The sequence below is a fragment of the Micromys minutus genome (genome assembly GCF_963924665.1).
Source record: "Micromys minutus genome assembly, chromosome: 8".
NCBI lineage: Eukaryota > Metazoa > Chordata > Mammalia > Rodentia > Muridae > Micromys > Micromys minutus.
Window position 1 is genome coordinate 24,910,395 of NC_137977.1, and position 18,087 is coordinate 24,928,481.

The window sequence follows — 18,087 nt, forward strand, 5'->3', positions numbered from 1 at the left end:
CATTTAATTGGGGCTTGCTTACAATTTTAGAGGTTTGGTCTATTGTCATTATGGTGGGGAGCATGGCAGCATGCAGTCAGAAAAGACACTAAAGTTGTAGCTGAGGAGTCTACCTCTGGATCCTCTGGGTCTGGCTTCAGCTTTTGAAATTCCACAGCTCACCACCAGTGACACACTTCCTCCAACAACACCACACCTACTACAACAATACCACACCTCTTTATCCTTCCAAATAGTGCTACTCCCTAAGAAATCAAATATATGAGCCTATGGTGGGTCATTCTTACTGAAACCACCACAATTCCTAACACTGGACATTATTTCCCAAATTTAGCGCAACTCTATAAAATTAGATAATCCACTTACTTTGAGTGCAATCAAAATATCCTGTGCACAACGCAATAGATAAATGTATTTAAAATGTCTTATGCAGTTAAGGAAGATAAGTGCAATAATAAGCCCTCTTTTGCAACCCAGAATGCATTGCTCAGTATGAGTTTTGATACAAAAAGGAAGACGGCCCACAAAACAACATAGGGCGATGATGGGACAATGGCATGGATGGTGAGACTTGTCTCCAACATAAGGTCTGAGTTGAAGGTAACTGTGAATGGGTGTTTGTTTCAGTGTAGCACTGGTATATTCTACATACAGATTAATATTCTGAAAGTGGCAGCAATAAGTATAATCTGAGTTTGTTCATACTAGATGTGGAGTGTCAGCACATGAGAGGCAGCTCTGCCTTAAAATGGTTTCTAAGGAGAAGTCAGAAATCCTCTGGTGGAGAATTTTTAGTCCTGGTGATTATGTGTCTTTAATTCAAGGAAAGAGAAAAGAATTGTGGCTGACTTCATAACTGGATTAATCATCTTTGAGAAAGGGATGTTTTCAGAAATCTTAAATTTAGGTGAGCTTGGTGAGAGTGGAGGAATCACACATGGAATGCCTTGAATAAAAGTATTGACTTTACAATAAAAAAAGGTGTATGTATTGTATGCATTTTCACTCCCTTTAAGGTTGTTAAAAAGCGCACATAAATGTAGCCTATGTTACAACCATCCTTTAAATGTTAATGGTAACCGATGATGACATGTAAAAATGGCAAGTCTTTTGCTTACTCACACTGGAGTAGAGTCATTCAGAATGTGTTTGTGACTATCGGAGACATTGCTGAAATGGGCAAATGCAGGTGAGAATTCAAGAGTTCCTGAAGAACGTGATACTATTCCTGTTCTGCAAGATTCTAAGAGATATTTCCACAAAAACGAGTGAGAATTTTTCAGAGAATATTTAAGACCATTTGAAAGCGAACATATTATTCTTGTTTCATTCACTCTCTGAGAGAAAAATAAATGTCATAACTGCAAATTTGACAGAAACAAAATCCTCTACCAGTTTCACAAAACGGGTGCAGTATGAAGTTAAGACTCTAAGTGTCGCTGTTCCCTAACCGGAGCAAGAATATCGGTGGGAGCAGGGTTGTGTCCTGATAAGATACCAAAGCTATGCAAAAATTCTAACCTGGAATGGTTTTCAACCAGTCTCTGACCGTTTAAGGACCTTGACCTCTAACTCTGTGGATTAGCAAGTGGGCTGGGGCTGTTCTTCCTACCAGCAATTGCTGGGAAGTCTTTAAGGAGACAGTCATGGCGGCTCTGCAGAGGCGCCCGCCCTGCTGCGAGTTGCTCCTGCTTTTCAATCTCCTGTGGTGGTTGTGGGGCTCCGAAGCTGGGCAGATCCGCTACTCTATTCCCGAGGAACTGGAGAAAGGCTCCTTCGTGGGCAGCATCGCCAAAGACCTGGGGCTGCAGCCCCGCGAGCTGGCGGAGCGCGGGGTCCGCATCGTCTCCAGAGGTAGGTCGCAGCTTTTCTCCCTAAACCAGCGAAGCGGCAGCCTGGTCACCGCGGGCAGGATAGACCGGGAGGAGCTGTGCGCCCAGAGCACGCCATGTGTCGTGAGCTTTAACATCCTTGTAGAAGATAAACTAAATCTTTATCCTGTGGAAGTAGAAATAGTGGACATTAATGACAATGCGCCCAGATTCTTAAAGGAGGAAATGGAATTGAAGATTTCTGAAAATGCAGCTCCATCGTCTCATTTTCTACTAATGGGTGTCTATGACCCGGATGTGGGAGTGAACTCCATTCAGGGCTTCAAGCTCAGCGGTAGTAGTCACTTCTCAGTACGTGTGCAAAGCCAAGACCATGGGCCCAAATACCCGGAACTGGTGTTGGAGCACAGCCTGGACAGGGAAGAGGAAGCAGGTCACCATTTGGTCCTTGTTGCCTTGGATGGTGGTGACCCTGTCCGAACAGGCATGGCACGGATTCTCGTAACTGTCGTAGATGTGAACGACAATGCTCCAGTATTCACTCAGCCTATCTATCGTGTGAGTGTTCCTGAAAATTTGCCAGTGGGCACACGAGTGTTAACAGTTAACGCCACTGACCAGGATGAAGGAGTCCATGCAGAAATAACATATTCCTTTGTGAGAATCACAGAAGAAGTCTCGCAGATTTTCTGCTTGGATCCTTTAACTGGGGAAATTTCCACTTCTGAAACTCTAGACTATGAGGATTCAAGATTTTATGAGCTGGATGTTGAAGCCAGAGATCAGTCGAGTCTTCAAGACCGAGCAAAAGTCTTAATAACCATCTTGGACATGAACGACAATGCACCGGAAGTGGTTGTTACATCTGGTAGCAGAGCGATTGCTGAAAATGCGCCCCCGGGGACCGTAATCGCTCTTTTTCAAGTCTATGACAAAGACTCTGGACAGAATGGCCTGGTCAAATGCTCCGTGTCAGAAAGTCTCCCATTTAAACTGGAAGAATCACTTGACAATTATTTTCGGTTAGTGACTAATACTGAACTGGATCGGGAACAGGTATCTTCATATAACATCACCGTGACAGCCACTGACAGAGGAACACCACCCCTGTCTACAATAAGATTTCTCTCCTTAGATGTGGCTGACATTAATGACAACCCACCAGTTTTCTCCCGTTCGTCCTACTCTGTCTATGTTCCTGAGAATAACCCTAAGGGCGTCTCCATCTTCTCTTTGAATGCTGTGGACCCTGACAGTGAAGAGAATGCAGAAATTATCTACTCTCTGGCCAAAGAAACCCTTCAGGGTACACCTCTGTCCTCCTTCCTCTCCATCAACACCAACACTGGTGTCCTGTATGCACTGTGTTCCTTTGACTACGAACAGTTTAGAGAACTGAATCTACTGGTGACAGCCAGTGACAGAGGGAAACCCCCACTTAGCAACAACGTGTCACTTAACTTGTTTGTGCTGGACCAGAATGACAATGTACCTGAGATCCTGTACCCTGCCCTCCCCACTGATGGTTCTACTGGTGTGGAGCTGGCTCCCCGCTCTGCAGAGCCTGGATATCTAGTGACCAAAGTGGTGGCAGTGGACAAAGACTCAGGTCAGAACGCATGGCTGTCCTACCGCCTGCTCAAGGCCAGCGAGCCAGGGCTGTTCACGGTGGGACTGCACACAGGTGAAGTGCGCACAGCAAGGGTCCTGCTGGACAGAGATGCTCTGAAGCAGAGCCTGGTGGTGGCTGTGCAGGACCATGGCCAACCTCCTCTCTCAGCCACTGTCACACTTACTGTGGCTGTGGCCAGCAACATTCCTGACATCTTGGCTGACTTGAGCAGCCTTGACCTTCCACCCAAGTCTGATGATTCAAACCTTACAATCTACCTGGTGGTGGCAGTGGCCACTGTTTCGTGCATCTTCTTTGCTTTTGTTACGGGGCTGCTGGTTCTCAGGCTATGGCACTGGCATAAGTCAAGATTGCTGAAGGCAACAAGAAAAGGTGTATCAAATATGTCCACTTCACACTTCGTTGGTATTGATGGGGTACAGGCTTTTCTGCAGACCTATTCTCATGAGGTCTCCCTCACAGCAGACTCAAGAAAGAGCCATCTGATCTTTCCCCAGCCCAACTATGCTCACACACTTATCAGTCAGGAGGGCTGTGAGAAAAATGAGCCTTTATTGATACAGGAAGACTCAACTTTTTGCAAAGAGGAGGACTCTGTTGATCAGGTAAGGTTATTGTTCTTATTTTAAAAAAAACAGAAAATTATAATGTCCTCTTTAAAAGGTGATGAAATACTTTCTTTTTTGCAATTAAGCATATTTGCCATTGTTTGCATATAAAATGTCACCCAGAGATCCAGGGCTTGGTTTCCAATAAAATTTATCAGGGGCTGGGCAGTGGTGGTGCACGTCTTTAACCCCAGCACTCTGGAGGCAGAGGCAGGAAGATCTCCTAGAGTTTGAGGCCAGCCTGATCTACAGAGCTAGTTCAGATCAGCCAGGAGGGCTACACAGAGAAACTGTGTTGGGGAAAAATGATGATCAGAGGAGAGCGTTTGGAAAGGTATTATATTGTAAGGATCCTATCTTGTGATGTACAAACACATTGCCACATGCCGGCAACAGAAGCAGGGTACCACAAACAGATCCTCTGAACCAGTGAATCAGAACAAACTTTCCTCCTTTTCAAAACGATTTGTCTAAGATGTTTTTGTCACACCAATGAAAACTCAATGAAACCCATATATTCTGGGGTTTTCCTTTTTATCAGTAGATCCCTGGGTTGCTTTTTTCCATACCTTTGATTTTGTACATCTTATTTCCAAGAGATTTTTATTCTATTCTAGGAGAGCTAGGAAATTTCTATTCTAAGCAGCAAAACATGAATGTAAAACCTTTACTGTGCACAATTAAGATTTTAGTTTTCCATTTCCCTCAATATTACATAATAATTGCAGGTGTCTTCCAAAATGGTGGTGCTGAGAGTCACACCTAGGAGTCTGTGCATGCTGGGAAAGTACTCTACCAACTGTCCTCCCAGTTCTTAATGAAAGTTATGTGCACATTTTCTTTACTTCCAAATCTTGATTTTTTTTTCCTTCTCATATCTGCCTTTTTCCTGGCCTACTTTGTGAGAGTTAGGTTTTTATCCCAGAATCTTTTTGTGAACTCTGTCTAATCTTGGCTTGATGATAAACTGCTTGCTGGGGTAAATGTCCAATGGACCACTCTGCCGTTATCTTCTCTGCTGTACATGTTCAGGATAGATGACACTTAAAGCTGGGTTGCTTCGCCGATCGGCCATTCTTTATAGTGTCAAACTTTCACAAGGACACAAATTCAGTATTACGCATTTGTCTCGGTTCTTTGGAAGAAGAAAAATGCATAACCTTCTACACGTTCAAGTGTCCATTGAAATGCCCTTTGTGGTTCTTGCTTCGGTCAGGGGTCACAAATGAACTGAACTTCATCCCAATGATAGAAGTAAAACAGTCCTTTTTACTTCTTAATGAATTTAATCGTAAAAATCACTGATGCCCATGGAAGGGAACTGCCTACACTTTTATTAAAATCTTTACTTTAAAAAACCTGAATAATATGCTGAGAACGAATTGTCATTCGCTTGAGCCAGTGAGAAGCTCTATGGTCTTCCAACAACACTAAAATTTGTACATCTTGCCTTATCTATCTCACACAATTCTGGGAAGATGAAATAAAACAAGTTTGTGATATCTGTTTTTTAACAATGAAATAATATAATGAACTAAGGTTTGGTAACATCACCATTATTATAATTGTAATGTTTAATGGATTACAATGGCATATGTGCATTTGATACTTGATAGCATTCAATGATGACAATGAGTTTTACTATAAAACCACTTACAGGAAATAGCTCTAAAAATACAGAATGACTGGTGAACAGGAGGCTTAATGGGATTCAAGTGAAAATTTACATAATTTAGCATTTAAAAACAATAAGTTTCTGTCATATAGGAACTCTCTAATACATTGGAACTCTGTCTCTTAAGTATTTGAAGAAAATGAGGATTATCGTTTCAAGGGATTGGTTTTATTCTTCATGACCGAAGATACAAACAATATTATGGATTACCAAACAGAAAATGGTAAAATCTTTAATTGTCAGAGGAGTAACAAGAAAGGGACTCCTAATGACACAAGAGAGTCTATAACTGGCTTTCCTCAAAAGCAAGCTGACGGTGGTTAGGTAGATGTGGTGGTGCACATCGTTTTCGAAACTTTCTGTTGATTCTTTGTGGGTTTCACATCATGCACCCCAGTTCTGCTCATCTCTCTGTCCCCTCATATTCACCCTTTCCCCCTTGCAACCCTCCCCCTGAAACACAAGCAAACAAAAGCATGGAAAACGTCTCAGCATGGTATCTGTCCTGTGCCACAGTGTGTCCCACAGTGCATCCCTCCATCCACACATTTTCACTTGCAAATGTTCACTGCAGTGCATCATCGGTCTGGTTTAAGATCTTCTGTGACACCATCGACATTGAGTACCCACTAGGACCTCCCCATTATCCTGCTGTTGCCCTGTGTCATGGAGATCCTGAAGCTTTAGATAAGCAGGACCAACCCTTTCGCATATCCCAACTGTTTGCAGGTGATAATTATTTGGGGATGGGCCAACTCAAAGCCCTGGATGTAGGCCTGGATGGTAGCTGAGCTCTGGCTCTCCCTTATCTGGGAGGCGCACATCTTAACTGCAGAACCCAGAAGACTGAAGCAAGAGAATCATGAGTCTGAAGCCAACCTTGCTACGTAGTGAGAAGTGCCTCAAAGGGGGGAAGGAATAGAATTGATACCCAAGGGATTAATAAAGTCATGAAGATTTGATCATTTGCTGAGTTGTTAAACAATTGGATTTTTCCCAATCCTCAGAAGATGCCATAATCTGACAATAAAATGGGCTATTTACACGCTGCATTTGATGTGCTCATGTAATAAAAACCTAATTTAGAATACATGATATAAACATATGAGTCTCTCCTTTGTAACCTGATGTTGACAGTAATAATAAATTAAGAGGCTGAAAATCCAGCTCTGTGGTACAGTTTTTGCCAACGATGCACAAAACCCCGAGTCAGTCTTCAGCAATACAAAATCGATAATGAGCTTGCCTTGTATACCTGAAGCCCTTGGTTCAAACACCAGCACAACAAAGGAAGGAAGGAAAGAAGAGAAGAAGGAAGAAAGGAAGAAGAAAAAGGGAAGGAGGAAAGGGGAGGAGAGAAGGAAAAAAGAGAAAAGAAAATGGACAAGAAAAGAAGGCAAGGAGAAAAGAAAACAAAACTATTAAATTAATTTTTTAGAGGAGACCTTGTTGTGTAGCACGGTGTAATCTAGAACTCCCTATGTGGCCAGGGCTGGACTTAAACTTGTGGTCCTCCTGCCTCCACCTCCCAAATGCTAGACTACCACCATGCCTAACTAGTTTATGCTTTTAAAAACTAAGATATGAGTAATAGCCATTTTCCAAAGGCAATACTGGGCCATTTATACTTCTATAGCTATTATGAAAGTGTTTATTTCCAACCGCAAGCTTTCAAATCCGATTTGTTTGAGCAGTGTTGATATGATTCTTTGATTTTATTTTAATGTTAATTTTAAACATCCTATATCCTATGTATTAGTCATGTGAATTAAATAGTCACCTGCACAAATATGATTATTTGTTTTATAAGCTCTGAGAGAATATGCTATTTTCATATACCATCAATTTTGAGTGATTTTTAAACTACATCTTGAATATACATCAGCATTGCCAAAGCTAGCTAACTGGTTTTTGGTTTTGTGTGTATATGTCTAGTTTTAGTCTTTCACATGAGTTTCCAGTGACCCTATAATTTGAACAAATGAAACATTTACTAGAGAAAACCTATATCACCTATGAACTATTAAAAGCATGAAAATCGTGAGCTAGCGGACATTTTTTAATCAACTTACCATACAAATAATTAATACCAAGCTAAGTTGTAAGTGAGTTTGACCATGTATTGGATTTTGAATCTTCATGGAAGAAGCTTCATGGAAACAAATCTACAAGACCACCTGGCTGTTTTATCATCTGCTGCTCAAACAAACGCTATCGTGGTGACAGCTGTCAAACGTAAGAATAAGCTAGCAGTGATCGTGTAAATACCTACATTTTATAAGAAATACAATAAACAACACCAAATAAATGATTCGTCGACAGAAAATGTTACAGAGAGTTCAAATATTACATAGGGATATTTTTACAGTATAGTTTTACAATAGAGATTTAAATAACGTTTACGTGTTATTTAAATAAATAGAATTTAATTTAAAAAAATTAAATAGAGGCTTAATTTTCTCTAATTAAAATGTGGATTTGTGCTCAAAAACGTAATGTCAACATTGTTTCCTGAAAGATATTTGTAAAACGTATTTGGATTTATCAACGAGTCAATACCTTAAAATGTATCTTTAAAGTATATCCGTGGTGTCTGGGATGAAGAAATTTAAGCAAACAGACATTTTGAAGAATTAAACGTTTTTCTATAAAAATCGGTTTATTTTGCTTCAAGATAGTGCAGTAACTTAGTAAGGACTCTGCGTGCCGCTGTTCACCAACCATGAGATGGTGGTGCCAGAGCTCAGACGGAACCACCGAGTTTACAGCACAAAGGACGGACTGAGACAAGCAAGCCCTCCTCCAAGCAGCATCAAACTCAAGCCGAATGGCTGGATTTCCGGCTTCCCTTCCGCACACTGGGGTCCTGGCGGACACAACTGGGTTCTAAAGCACATTCCTAGACCTCTCAGGGCGTGAGCAACATCCGCAGGACAGCAATGGCGCCTGGGCAGAGGGGCTGGGGCTCGGACTACAAAGGATTTGTGCTACTCTCCCTTCTCCTGGGGACCCGGTGGGAAACCTGGGCTGGACAGATTCTCTACTCTGTGTCTGAAGAGACAGACAAGGGATCTTTTGTGGGAAATGTCACCAAGGATCTGGGACTGCAGCCTCGGGACCTGGCGGAGCGCGGAGTCCGCATCATCACCAAAGGTAAGACCCAGCTTTTCTCTCTGAACCCGCGGAGCGGCAGCTTGGTCACCGCGGGCAGGTTAGACCGGGAGGAGCTGTGCGCTCAGAGCCCGCGGTGTCTCGTAAGCTTTAACATCTTGATAGAAGACAAAATGAATCTTTACCCTATAGAGGTGGAAATAATGGATGTTAATGACCACGCTCCCAGATTCTTAACAGAAGAAATAAACATAAAAATTATGGAGAATGCAGCTCCTGGGGTGCGGTTTCCACTAAAGGAAGCTACAGATTCAGACGTGGGCAAGAACTCCCTCCAGAGATATGAGCTCAGCCCCAATCACCACTTCTCCCTGGTTGTGCAAAGTGGAGATGGTGGAACTAAGTACCCAGAACTGGTGCTGGAGAAGGCTCTTGATCGGGAGGAAGAGGGGCTCCACCATCTAGTCCTCACAGCCTATGATGGCGGGGATCCACTCCGATCTGGCACCGCCAGCATCCGCGTGACAGTGGTGGATGTGAATGATCACACGCCAGTCTTCTCTCTGCCCCGCTATCAAGCGACAGTTCCTGAGAACGTGCCAGTGGGCACAAGACTTCTCACAGTAAATGCTATCGACTTAGATGAGGGGGTCTATGGGGAAGTGACATATTCCTTCTGGAAAATAACTCCAGAACTTCTACAAATATTCCATCTGAGCTCCCTGACGGGAGAACTGTCGACTTTAAAAGGTCTGGATTATGAAGAATCCAGCTTCTATGAACTGGAAGTTCAGGCTCAAGATGGGGCTGGTAGTCTGACCAAGGCAAAGGTACTGATCACAGTTCTAGATGTGAATGACAATGTCCCGGAAGTAACTGTCACATCTGTGAACAGCCCAGTCCCTGAAGACACGCCCCCCGGGACAGTGATCGCTCTCTTCTACCTCCAAGACAAAGATTCGGGGGAAAATGGTGAGGTGACCTGCTCTTTGCCAGAAAGCCTGCCTTTTAAGTTAGAGCGATCAATTGATAATTATTACAGGCTGATCACAGCACAAAACCTGGACCGGGAGAAGATATCTATGTACAACATCACACTGAAGGCCACAGATGGTGGAATCCCTCCCCTGTCCACCGAAACTTACATGTCCATTCACGTATCAGACACCAACGACAACCCACCCACCTTTTCCGATTCCTCTTACTCCATCTACGTCCCTGAGAACAATCCTAGAGGTGCCTCCATCTTCTCTGTGACTGCACAAGACCCTGACAGTGACAAGAATGCCCAAATCACTTATGCTTTAGCAGAAGACACCATCCATGGGGTACCAGTGTCCTCCTATATCTCCATCAACTCTGACACTGGTGTCCTATATGCACTTGGATCCTTCGACTATGAGCAGTTTCGGGATCTACAACTTCAAGTGACTGCTCGTGACAGTGGGGACCCACCTCTCAGCAGTAATGTGTCATTGAACCTCTTTGTGCTGGACAAGAATGATAACGCCCCTGAAATCCTGTACCCTACCCTACCCACTGATGGTTCTACAGGGGTGGAGCTGGCTCCCCGCTCTGCAGAACCTGGATACCTAGTGACCAAGGTAGTAGCTGTGGACAAAGACTCAGGACCAAATGCTTGGCTGTCCTACCGCCTGCTTAAAGCCAGTGAGCCAGGGCTTTTCTCAGTAGGGCTACACACAGGTGAGGTGCGCACAGCAAGGGCCCTTCTGGACAGAGATGTGCTTAAACAGAACCTTGTCGTAGCTGTACAGGACCATGGCCAACCCCCACTCTCAGCCACTGTGACACTCACTGTGGCTGTGGCCAACAGCATTCCTGATGTCCTAGCAGACCTAGGTAGCATTAGAACCCCCAGTGAACCTGATGATTCAGATATCACCCTCTACCTGGTGGTGGCCGTGGCCACTGTTTCCTGTGTTTTCCTTGTCTTTGTCACGGTGTTATTGGCTCTCAGACTGTGGCGTTGGCACAAATCACACATGCTGCAAGCTTCAGGTGGTGGGCTGGAAGATGTGCCTGCCTCACACTTTGTAGGTTTGGATGGGGTCCAGGCTTTCCTACAAACATATTCCCATGAGGTTTCACTCACTGCAGACTCTCGGAAGAGCCATATTATCTTCCCTCAGCCCAACTACGTGGATACACTTATCAGCCAAGACAGCTGTGAGAAAAGTGATTCTTTGTTAACATCCATAGATTTTCAAGAATGTAAGGGTGAACCCCCAAGTACCGAGGTGAGTTCATCTCTTCACTTTTTCTGTGTGCCTGTGTATGTGTGCTCTCATAATGCCAGGTCTCTTCTGTTGTTTTGGGAGGGTCTCTTATTTAAACCCAGAGCTGGTTGGTTTGACTAATGTGGCTAGTCAGCTTGCTCCAAGATGCCCGTCTCCATCTCTTGTGCTCTGGGATCACAGGTGGATCACTACACATACTTGGTACTTACAGGGATGTTGGAATCCAGACAGTGACTCTCACACTTTCAAGTCCACCAATTTATCCATGAACCATATCCAAAGACCCCTCTGCCTTTATCTTAATTTCCACAAGAATTGTATTTTTTATGAAATGTCTCTATCCTTTTGCAAAAAATGAGAACTTGAAAAATAGAGATTTAAAAACTTTTAAATGGTGGAGAAAAGTTTACCACCTTACTTCAGTAGTCATACTTCAGCAAGAAGCACATGGGTTGTGATATCTTTCAATTAAGCAGTGTGGTTTAATTAAATTTTCTAAGAATGTAAAGAGATAAGCTAAGATGATTTTGTTCTGTTTACTTAGTTTCCACTTCATTTTTCTTAACTCATATATCCCCTAAAGGAAAATGAACTGTTGAGTCTTTCCCTTCATTAAGAGTGAAGCATCCCTTACCCACCCTCCTGGGGTTCTCCTTAGAATTCAAATCTATAAAAGGGTCTTAATGACTTTTCAATCTGAAGCCTTTCTCTGTTTTGCTTCTATTTAATTTATCTTAGTGGGCTTTAAAAGCATTAGTTGCTCAACTATGTAAAGAATAGTCTCTACTAAAGTTGGATATTCATAGACTATTAGATATATACTTCAAGGATTAAATGTACCCGACACAAGTGTGAATACCTGAATTCAATTCTCAATACTCATGAAAAAATGCAGGTGTGGTGGTGCATTTTTCATCCTAGCGCTGGGGGGGTAGAGATACACAGGTTTCTGGGATGAGTCTGGTCAGCCTAGTTTAACTGGTAAAACCCCAAGCGCCAGTGAGAGACCCTGACTCAAAAAGATAAGGTGGATGGCTTTTGCAGAACAGTGCCAGTTATTTACCACTGGCCTACACACACACACACACACACACACACACACACACACACACTTCAAACAAAAGAATGAAATGTGTCAAGTATCAATAAGATCTATATTTTAAAAAAGCAATCATGGTATCTAATACCACACTAAAATTAACTGTCAAAATGGATTCAATGTGTCAGATAATATGAGGTCGAATAATTAAAGGTGGGTGTGGCAGCTTTGCTTGTTATGGCAACAACAATCAAGAGATAGAAACAAGAACTGTGGGCCAGCCTTTTCAATTCCAAATCCCAGTATCTTTTCAGGTGTTGTAATCCTATTTGAGAAATGGACAGTTGAATGTCTTCACACACAACTCCAATATATTCTTCTGGTGACATTCTAGCTGAAACGTCTGTGTCCTCCGGGGTTGGGGAGGGACGATAGTGGAAAGAAGGCTCTATGAAATAACCACCTCATACTCTCAACCCCGAGACCAGCATTCACGTTTATTCATCCATTCTTCTGGGAGGGAGGGGAAGAACTACCTCCGGGTTCCTTCACAGAGTGCTCTTGAATGTGACGGGGTGATGGCTACTGGGACTGTCTGAGTGTTAGTGAGAAGGGTCTGTTACAGGACAGTGCTTTAGTTTGTGCTGTTTGCTAATGAACGAGCACTTAGGAGCGATAGAGGATAATTTACTCCTGTAGGGTTCCAATGTGTAGTCACTTAAGAACAGGGCACTATTAAATTTTGTGGCTGAAGGCACACTGGTATCATATCTAGACATAAGGAGAAGAAACTGCCCTGATCAACACTTCTCAAATGCATTTTTTAAACAAAGAGGAGAAGTCGGCACTAAACTGAGGGATCTGTGGAAAGCCAGCTTTCCGGGGAGGTTTTCCTCCAATTCCGGGGCTATCATGAAATATAAAGCAAGTGCAAAGGAAGCGACCAGCCCATAAACTTTAGTCTCTTTGTGTCGCAAGGTCAAATCATATTCCCATGGTGATGTGAGGGTTGGTGTTATAGTTTACAGTGAGAATAACTGTACTGGGATATGGGGGTCTAACTGTTCAGCCTGCATCCTTTCTCTACCCGTGATGGCAGAAGTGAGAATCAGATAATATGACTGTTAGGCAATTGCTCAGAGAATTTTTGGAAAATAAAATGACTTGGATGATGAGTATGAATTGTGGCTTTGGAAAAAAAAAAAACACACATTTCCTCCAGGTGATGGGGCCCAACTTTAATCCCAGCGCTTGAGAGGCAGAGCCAGGTGGATCTCTGTGATTCAAGGCCAGCCTGGTCTACACACCTCCAGGATAGCCAAACTGTGTAATAGACCCTATTTCAAAAAAGAGAGAAAGATGAAGAAAGAAGAAAGGAAGGAAGGAAGGAAGAACAAAAGAATAAAAAGAAGAACCTTAATATTAAATAAAACATTTACGATAAAACAGAAATAGCAGTAACCCACTATACTGATGCTCAATAAAAATACAATGTTATTACTCCCTGAGATTATTTAGGCCGAGAATGTGTTACAGTCGTGTTTGGCTCACTACTTGTGTATAAAAGATCAAAACATGCTTATGTCAACAGTTATTGTGCATTTAGAGACATAATTCTAGAAATTTGTCATAAACGGCACTTCTGAACGTTATTAAATATATGGAAATTGCTGATTTAAAAAAAAAAACAAACCTCAAATAGCAGAGGCTGCAGTTTCATAGTGCGGACTCTGGGCGCCGCTGTTGGCCTGACTGGAGATTTCTGGAGCACCTCTTCTCGCGCAGCCGCAGAACGCTTTCCAAGGCTTCCTTTCCCAGCCTTCTTTACACCGCTTCTTTCCGAGCAAAAGAAGAATCATTTCATGGACTAGAGCTGGTACCAAAATCCATTTGGAGTCCGGAATATCCGCACCACGGAGATTCTTCGTAACCCGGCGTCTCCAGGCTGGTGAGCAAAGAAAGGGGGACAAGAAGGATGCGGGAGGGCGCTGCTGAGGGGCGCCTGAGACAGAGGCGGCCAATGCTCCTTCCCTTCCTGCTGCCTTTGTTCTGCTCCGCGCTCTCTGAGCAGATCCGTTACAAGATCCCCGAGGAAATGCCCACCGGCTCGGTAGTGGGGAACCTCGCCAAGGACCTGGGCTTCAGTGTCCAGGAGTTACCAACGCGAAAGCTACGTATCAGTTCTGAGAAGCCTTACTTCGGTGTGAGCTCAGAGAGCGGGGAGTTGCTAGTGAGCAGCAGGCTGGACAGGGAGCAGATATGCGGGAAGCAGCTGGTGTGTGCTCTGGAATTTGAGGCTGTTGCTGAAAATCCACTGAACTTTTATCACGTGAGTGTGGAGCTGGAGGACATTAATGACCACGTTCCAAAATTCGCGCACACATCCTTTGAATTGCAAATAAGTGAGTCCTCAAAACCAGGGACACGATTTATCTTGGGATCTGCCTATGATGCAGATATCGGAACCAATTCTCTGCAGAATTACCAGCTTAGTCCCAATGATCACTTTTCACTGCTGAATAAAGAGAAGTCAGACGGTAGTAAGTACCCTGAAATGGTATTAAAGACAGCTCTAGACAGGGAAAAGCAGAAATTCTACCACTTGACCCTGACTGCTTTGGACTTTGGGCATCCACCCCTCAACAGCACTGCACAGATACAGGTCCTAGTGACCGATGCCAATGATAACCCACCAGTGTTCAGCCAAGACATATACAGGGTGAGCCTTCCAGAAAACGTGAATCCCGGAACCACCGTTCTTCGGGTGGTGGCCACAGACCAGGACGAGGGTGTCAACTCCGAGATCACGTTCTCCTTCAGCGAAGCTGGCCAGATTACCCAGTTTAACCTGGATTCTAATACCGGAGAAATTACTACTCTGGATGCATTGGATTTCGAAGAAGTCAAAGAATATTCCCTTGTTTTGGAAGCAAAAGATGGTGGGGGAATGATTGCACAATGCACGGTGGAAATAGAAATCCTAGATGAGAACGACAATGTCCCTGAAGTGTTCTTCCAATCTCTACCTGATCTTGTAATGGAGGATGCTGAGCCAGGAGCATACATAGCTCTGCTTAAAACCCGTGACAAAGACTCTGGACGCAATGGAGAAGTTATCTGTAAATTAGAAGGTGGTGCTCCGTTTAAAATACTCACTTCTTCAAGAAACACATATAAATTAGTGACAGATGGAGTTCTAGATCGTGAGAAGAACCCGGAATACAACATTACCATCAGAGCTACGGACAAGGGTGACCCACCTCTCTCTTCCAGCTCCTGTGTCACCTTGCGTATAGGCGATGTGAACGATAATGCTCCAGTTTTCACGAAGGTTTCATACCTGGTCCACGTTGCGGAAAACAATCCGCCTGGAGCCTCCATCGCTCAAGTCAGTGCCTCTGACCCAGATTTGGGGTCCAATGGCCAGATTTCCTATAACATCATAGCCAGCGACCTGGAACCTGAATCGCTGTGGTCCTACGTGACCATAAACGCGCAGAGCGGAGTGGTGTTTGCGCAGCGCGCCTTCGACCACGAGCAGCTTCGCTCCTTCCAGCTGACACTGCAGGCGCGCGACCAGGGATCGCCCGCGCTCAGCGCCAACGTAAGCATGCGCGTGCTGGTGGGCGACCGCAACGACAATGCGCCACGCGTGCTGTATCCCGCGCTCGAGCCTGACGGTTCTGCGCTCTTTGACATGGTGCCGCGCGCTGCCGAGCCAGGATACCTGGTCACCAAGGTGGTGGCTGTGGACGCAGACTCAGGACACAATGCCTGGCTGTCTTACCACGTGTTGCAGGCCAGCGACCCCGGACTCTTCAGCCTGGGGCTGCGCACAGGCGAGGTGCGCACAGCGCGAACCCTGGGAGACAGGGACTCAGCTAGGCAGCGCCTTCTGGTCGCTGTGCGTGATGGTGGACAGCCACCCCTCTCGGCTACAGCCACGCTGCACCTGATCTTCGCGGACAGCCTGCAGGAGGTGCTGCCAGACCTCAGCGATGACCCTCTGCCCCCGGACCCTCAATCTGAGCTGCAGTTCTATTTGGTGGTGGCCTTGGCCTTGATTTCTGTGCTTTTCCTCCTGGCTGTGATTCTAGCCATCGCACTTCGATTGCGACGCTCCTCCAGCAGGAAGGCATGGGGCTGCTTTCAGTCAGAAGTGGTGGTTCCCCCCAACTACAGTGAGGGGACTTTGCCTTATTCCTACAACCTGTGCGCTGCACCCACTGGGAAGTCAGAGTTTAACTCCCTAACATGTAATGATCAGTTGAAATCAGGACAAGATCTACTATTTGCAGATTCAGCTGGGGCTTTGTTTCCACTTTGTAATTCCAATGAGTCAACCTTCCATCAGGTAAGTTTCCTGCAAGCATAATGTCGTACTTTCTATCAGTGTTTCTTATTCTCGGGAGACTCATACTTTTCAGATATAGACGGTTCTTAGGTTATAATGAAAAGTTAATGGCGTGGCTAAGAGCACCTGCCTCGTATGTTGACTCAGTCCATAAGAAAAGTTTTAGTGGGTTAAAGCGTGCTTGTGGGGGGCTGGAGAGAGGGCAGTTAAGAGCACTGGCTGCACTTCCAGAGGACTCAGGTTTGATTCCCAGCAAGCACAGCTTACAGTTGTCTGTAACTCCTGTTCCAAGGGATCTGGTGCCCTCTTCTGGCCTTCAAAGGCATCAGACGCCCATAGTGCACAGACAGGCATGCAGACAAAACACATTTAATAAATCTGAGCTGTGACCATACAATTCTTCAAAGAATAGATAAAGTAAGAGCACTTGTATGCCTTGCGGGTGTAGCACACCAACCTCGGAATGGCAGCTAGTGTTCTTACCTACAGTGTGAAAAGGTGCTGTGTTAGCTCTCCTTAAAACTTAATATGATTTCACCATAAATTTTCTTCCTGATGCTTAATAAGATGAATGCTTGTTGTAACTTGAACATACTATAAATATTAACGCAGTCACTGAGCTGGGTATGGGGTGTGGTGGCTTTCATCTTTCATTCCTCACTTGGGAAGCAGAAGCAGGTGGATCTCTGACTTGGAGGCCAGCCTTGTCTACAGAAAGTGTGCCAAGGTGGCAGCCAGGGCTACACAGAGAAACACTGTCTGTAAAAAGAAAAACAAAAAGTCACTGAAATAATCGTTAAAGCCAGAAATACACCAAAATAGATATATTCTACTGATTCTATAATGTTGGGAGGTTTTATTATGATTATCCCCCCCCCAAAGACTTCCAGAATAAGATCTCTTAGGTTCAGCTCTATGCCCATGGCGCCTTGTAATTCTATACAATATATTTTGTGTAATCAGTTACTTAAAAGAATTCAGTATTCATCAGACGATCAAAGGGCTTGATGATACATGTGTGTGATGTCAGCATTTGGGAGATAAAGGCAAAGCCAGCCCAGGCTATATGGAACCCTTTCTAAACAAGCAACCAAAAACCCAAAAGGTCAAAAGCAGACTGTTGTTCCTTGAGGTATGAGTTTTTGAAACTTTATCTGTACTGAAGTTCACTCAATAGGCCCCATCATTGAAGAAGAGATGAACAATGCCTTTCCTCTGTTCCTTCCTGACGCACTCCAACATATAATTTTTAAAATGAGTAATAGTAGCTGGGCAGTGGTGGTTCACACCTTTAATCTTAGCACTTGCGAGCCAAAGGTAGACAAATCTCTGAGATTGAGTGTCGTCTGGCTTTGAGTGTGTGGTTTTCTTTTTTCCTTTCATCTTTTACATGGCTTCCAAGGACATAACTTATGTCACAAGGCTTAGGAAGCAAGTGTCTCTGCTGAGCCATCTTGATAGACACTAACATCCATCTTTTCTGTGTATTCCTAAATTAAATTATGCGGAAGTCTTCTACAAATTAGACCACCTCTAGGAAGAAATAGTCTTAAAGTTTTCAAATTTTTAAACAAACT

The 18,087-nt window shown here is 44.1% G+C and overlaps 2 protein-coding genes across 2 annotated transcripts in view; both read left to right on the top strand.

Annotated features, from left to right (window-relative positions):
• The window catches only part of LOC308423365 (uncharacterized protein), a gene marked incomplete at its 5' end in the record, with an annotated part of 161,684 nt that overhangs the window by 34,830 nt on the left and 108,767 nt on the right, over nt 1-18,087 (top strand). The gene's annotated exons all lie outside the window — the stretch shown is intronic.
• On the top strand, nt 1,086-14,108 carry LOC308423700 (protocadherin gamma-A7-like; the record flags this gene model as incomplete). Its single annotated transcript, XM_080920505.1, has 4 exons — nt 1,086-1,189; nt 1,586-1,835; nt 8,883-11,117; nt 14,028-14,108. The coding sequence occupies 4 exons, from the start codon at nt 1,086-1,088 to the stop codon at nt 14,106-14,108; spliced, it is 2,670 nt and encodes an 889-aa protein (XP_080776631.1).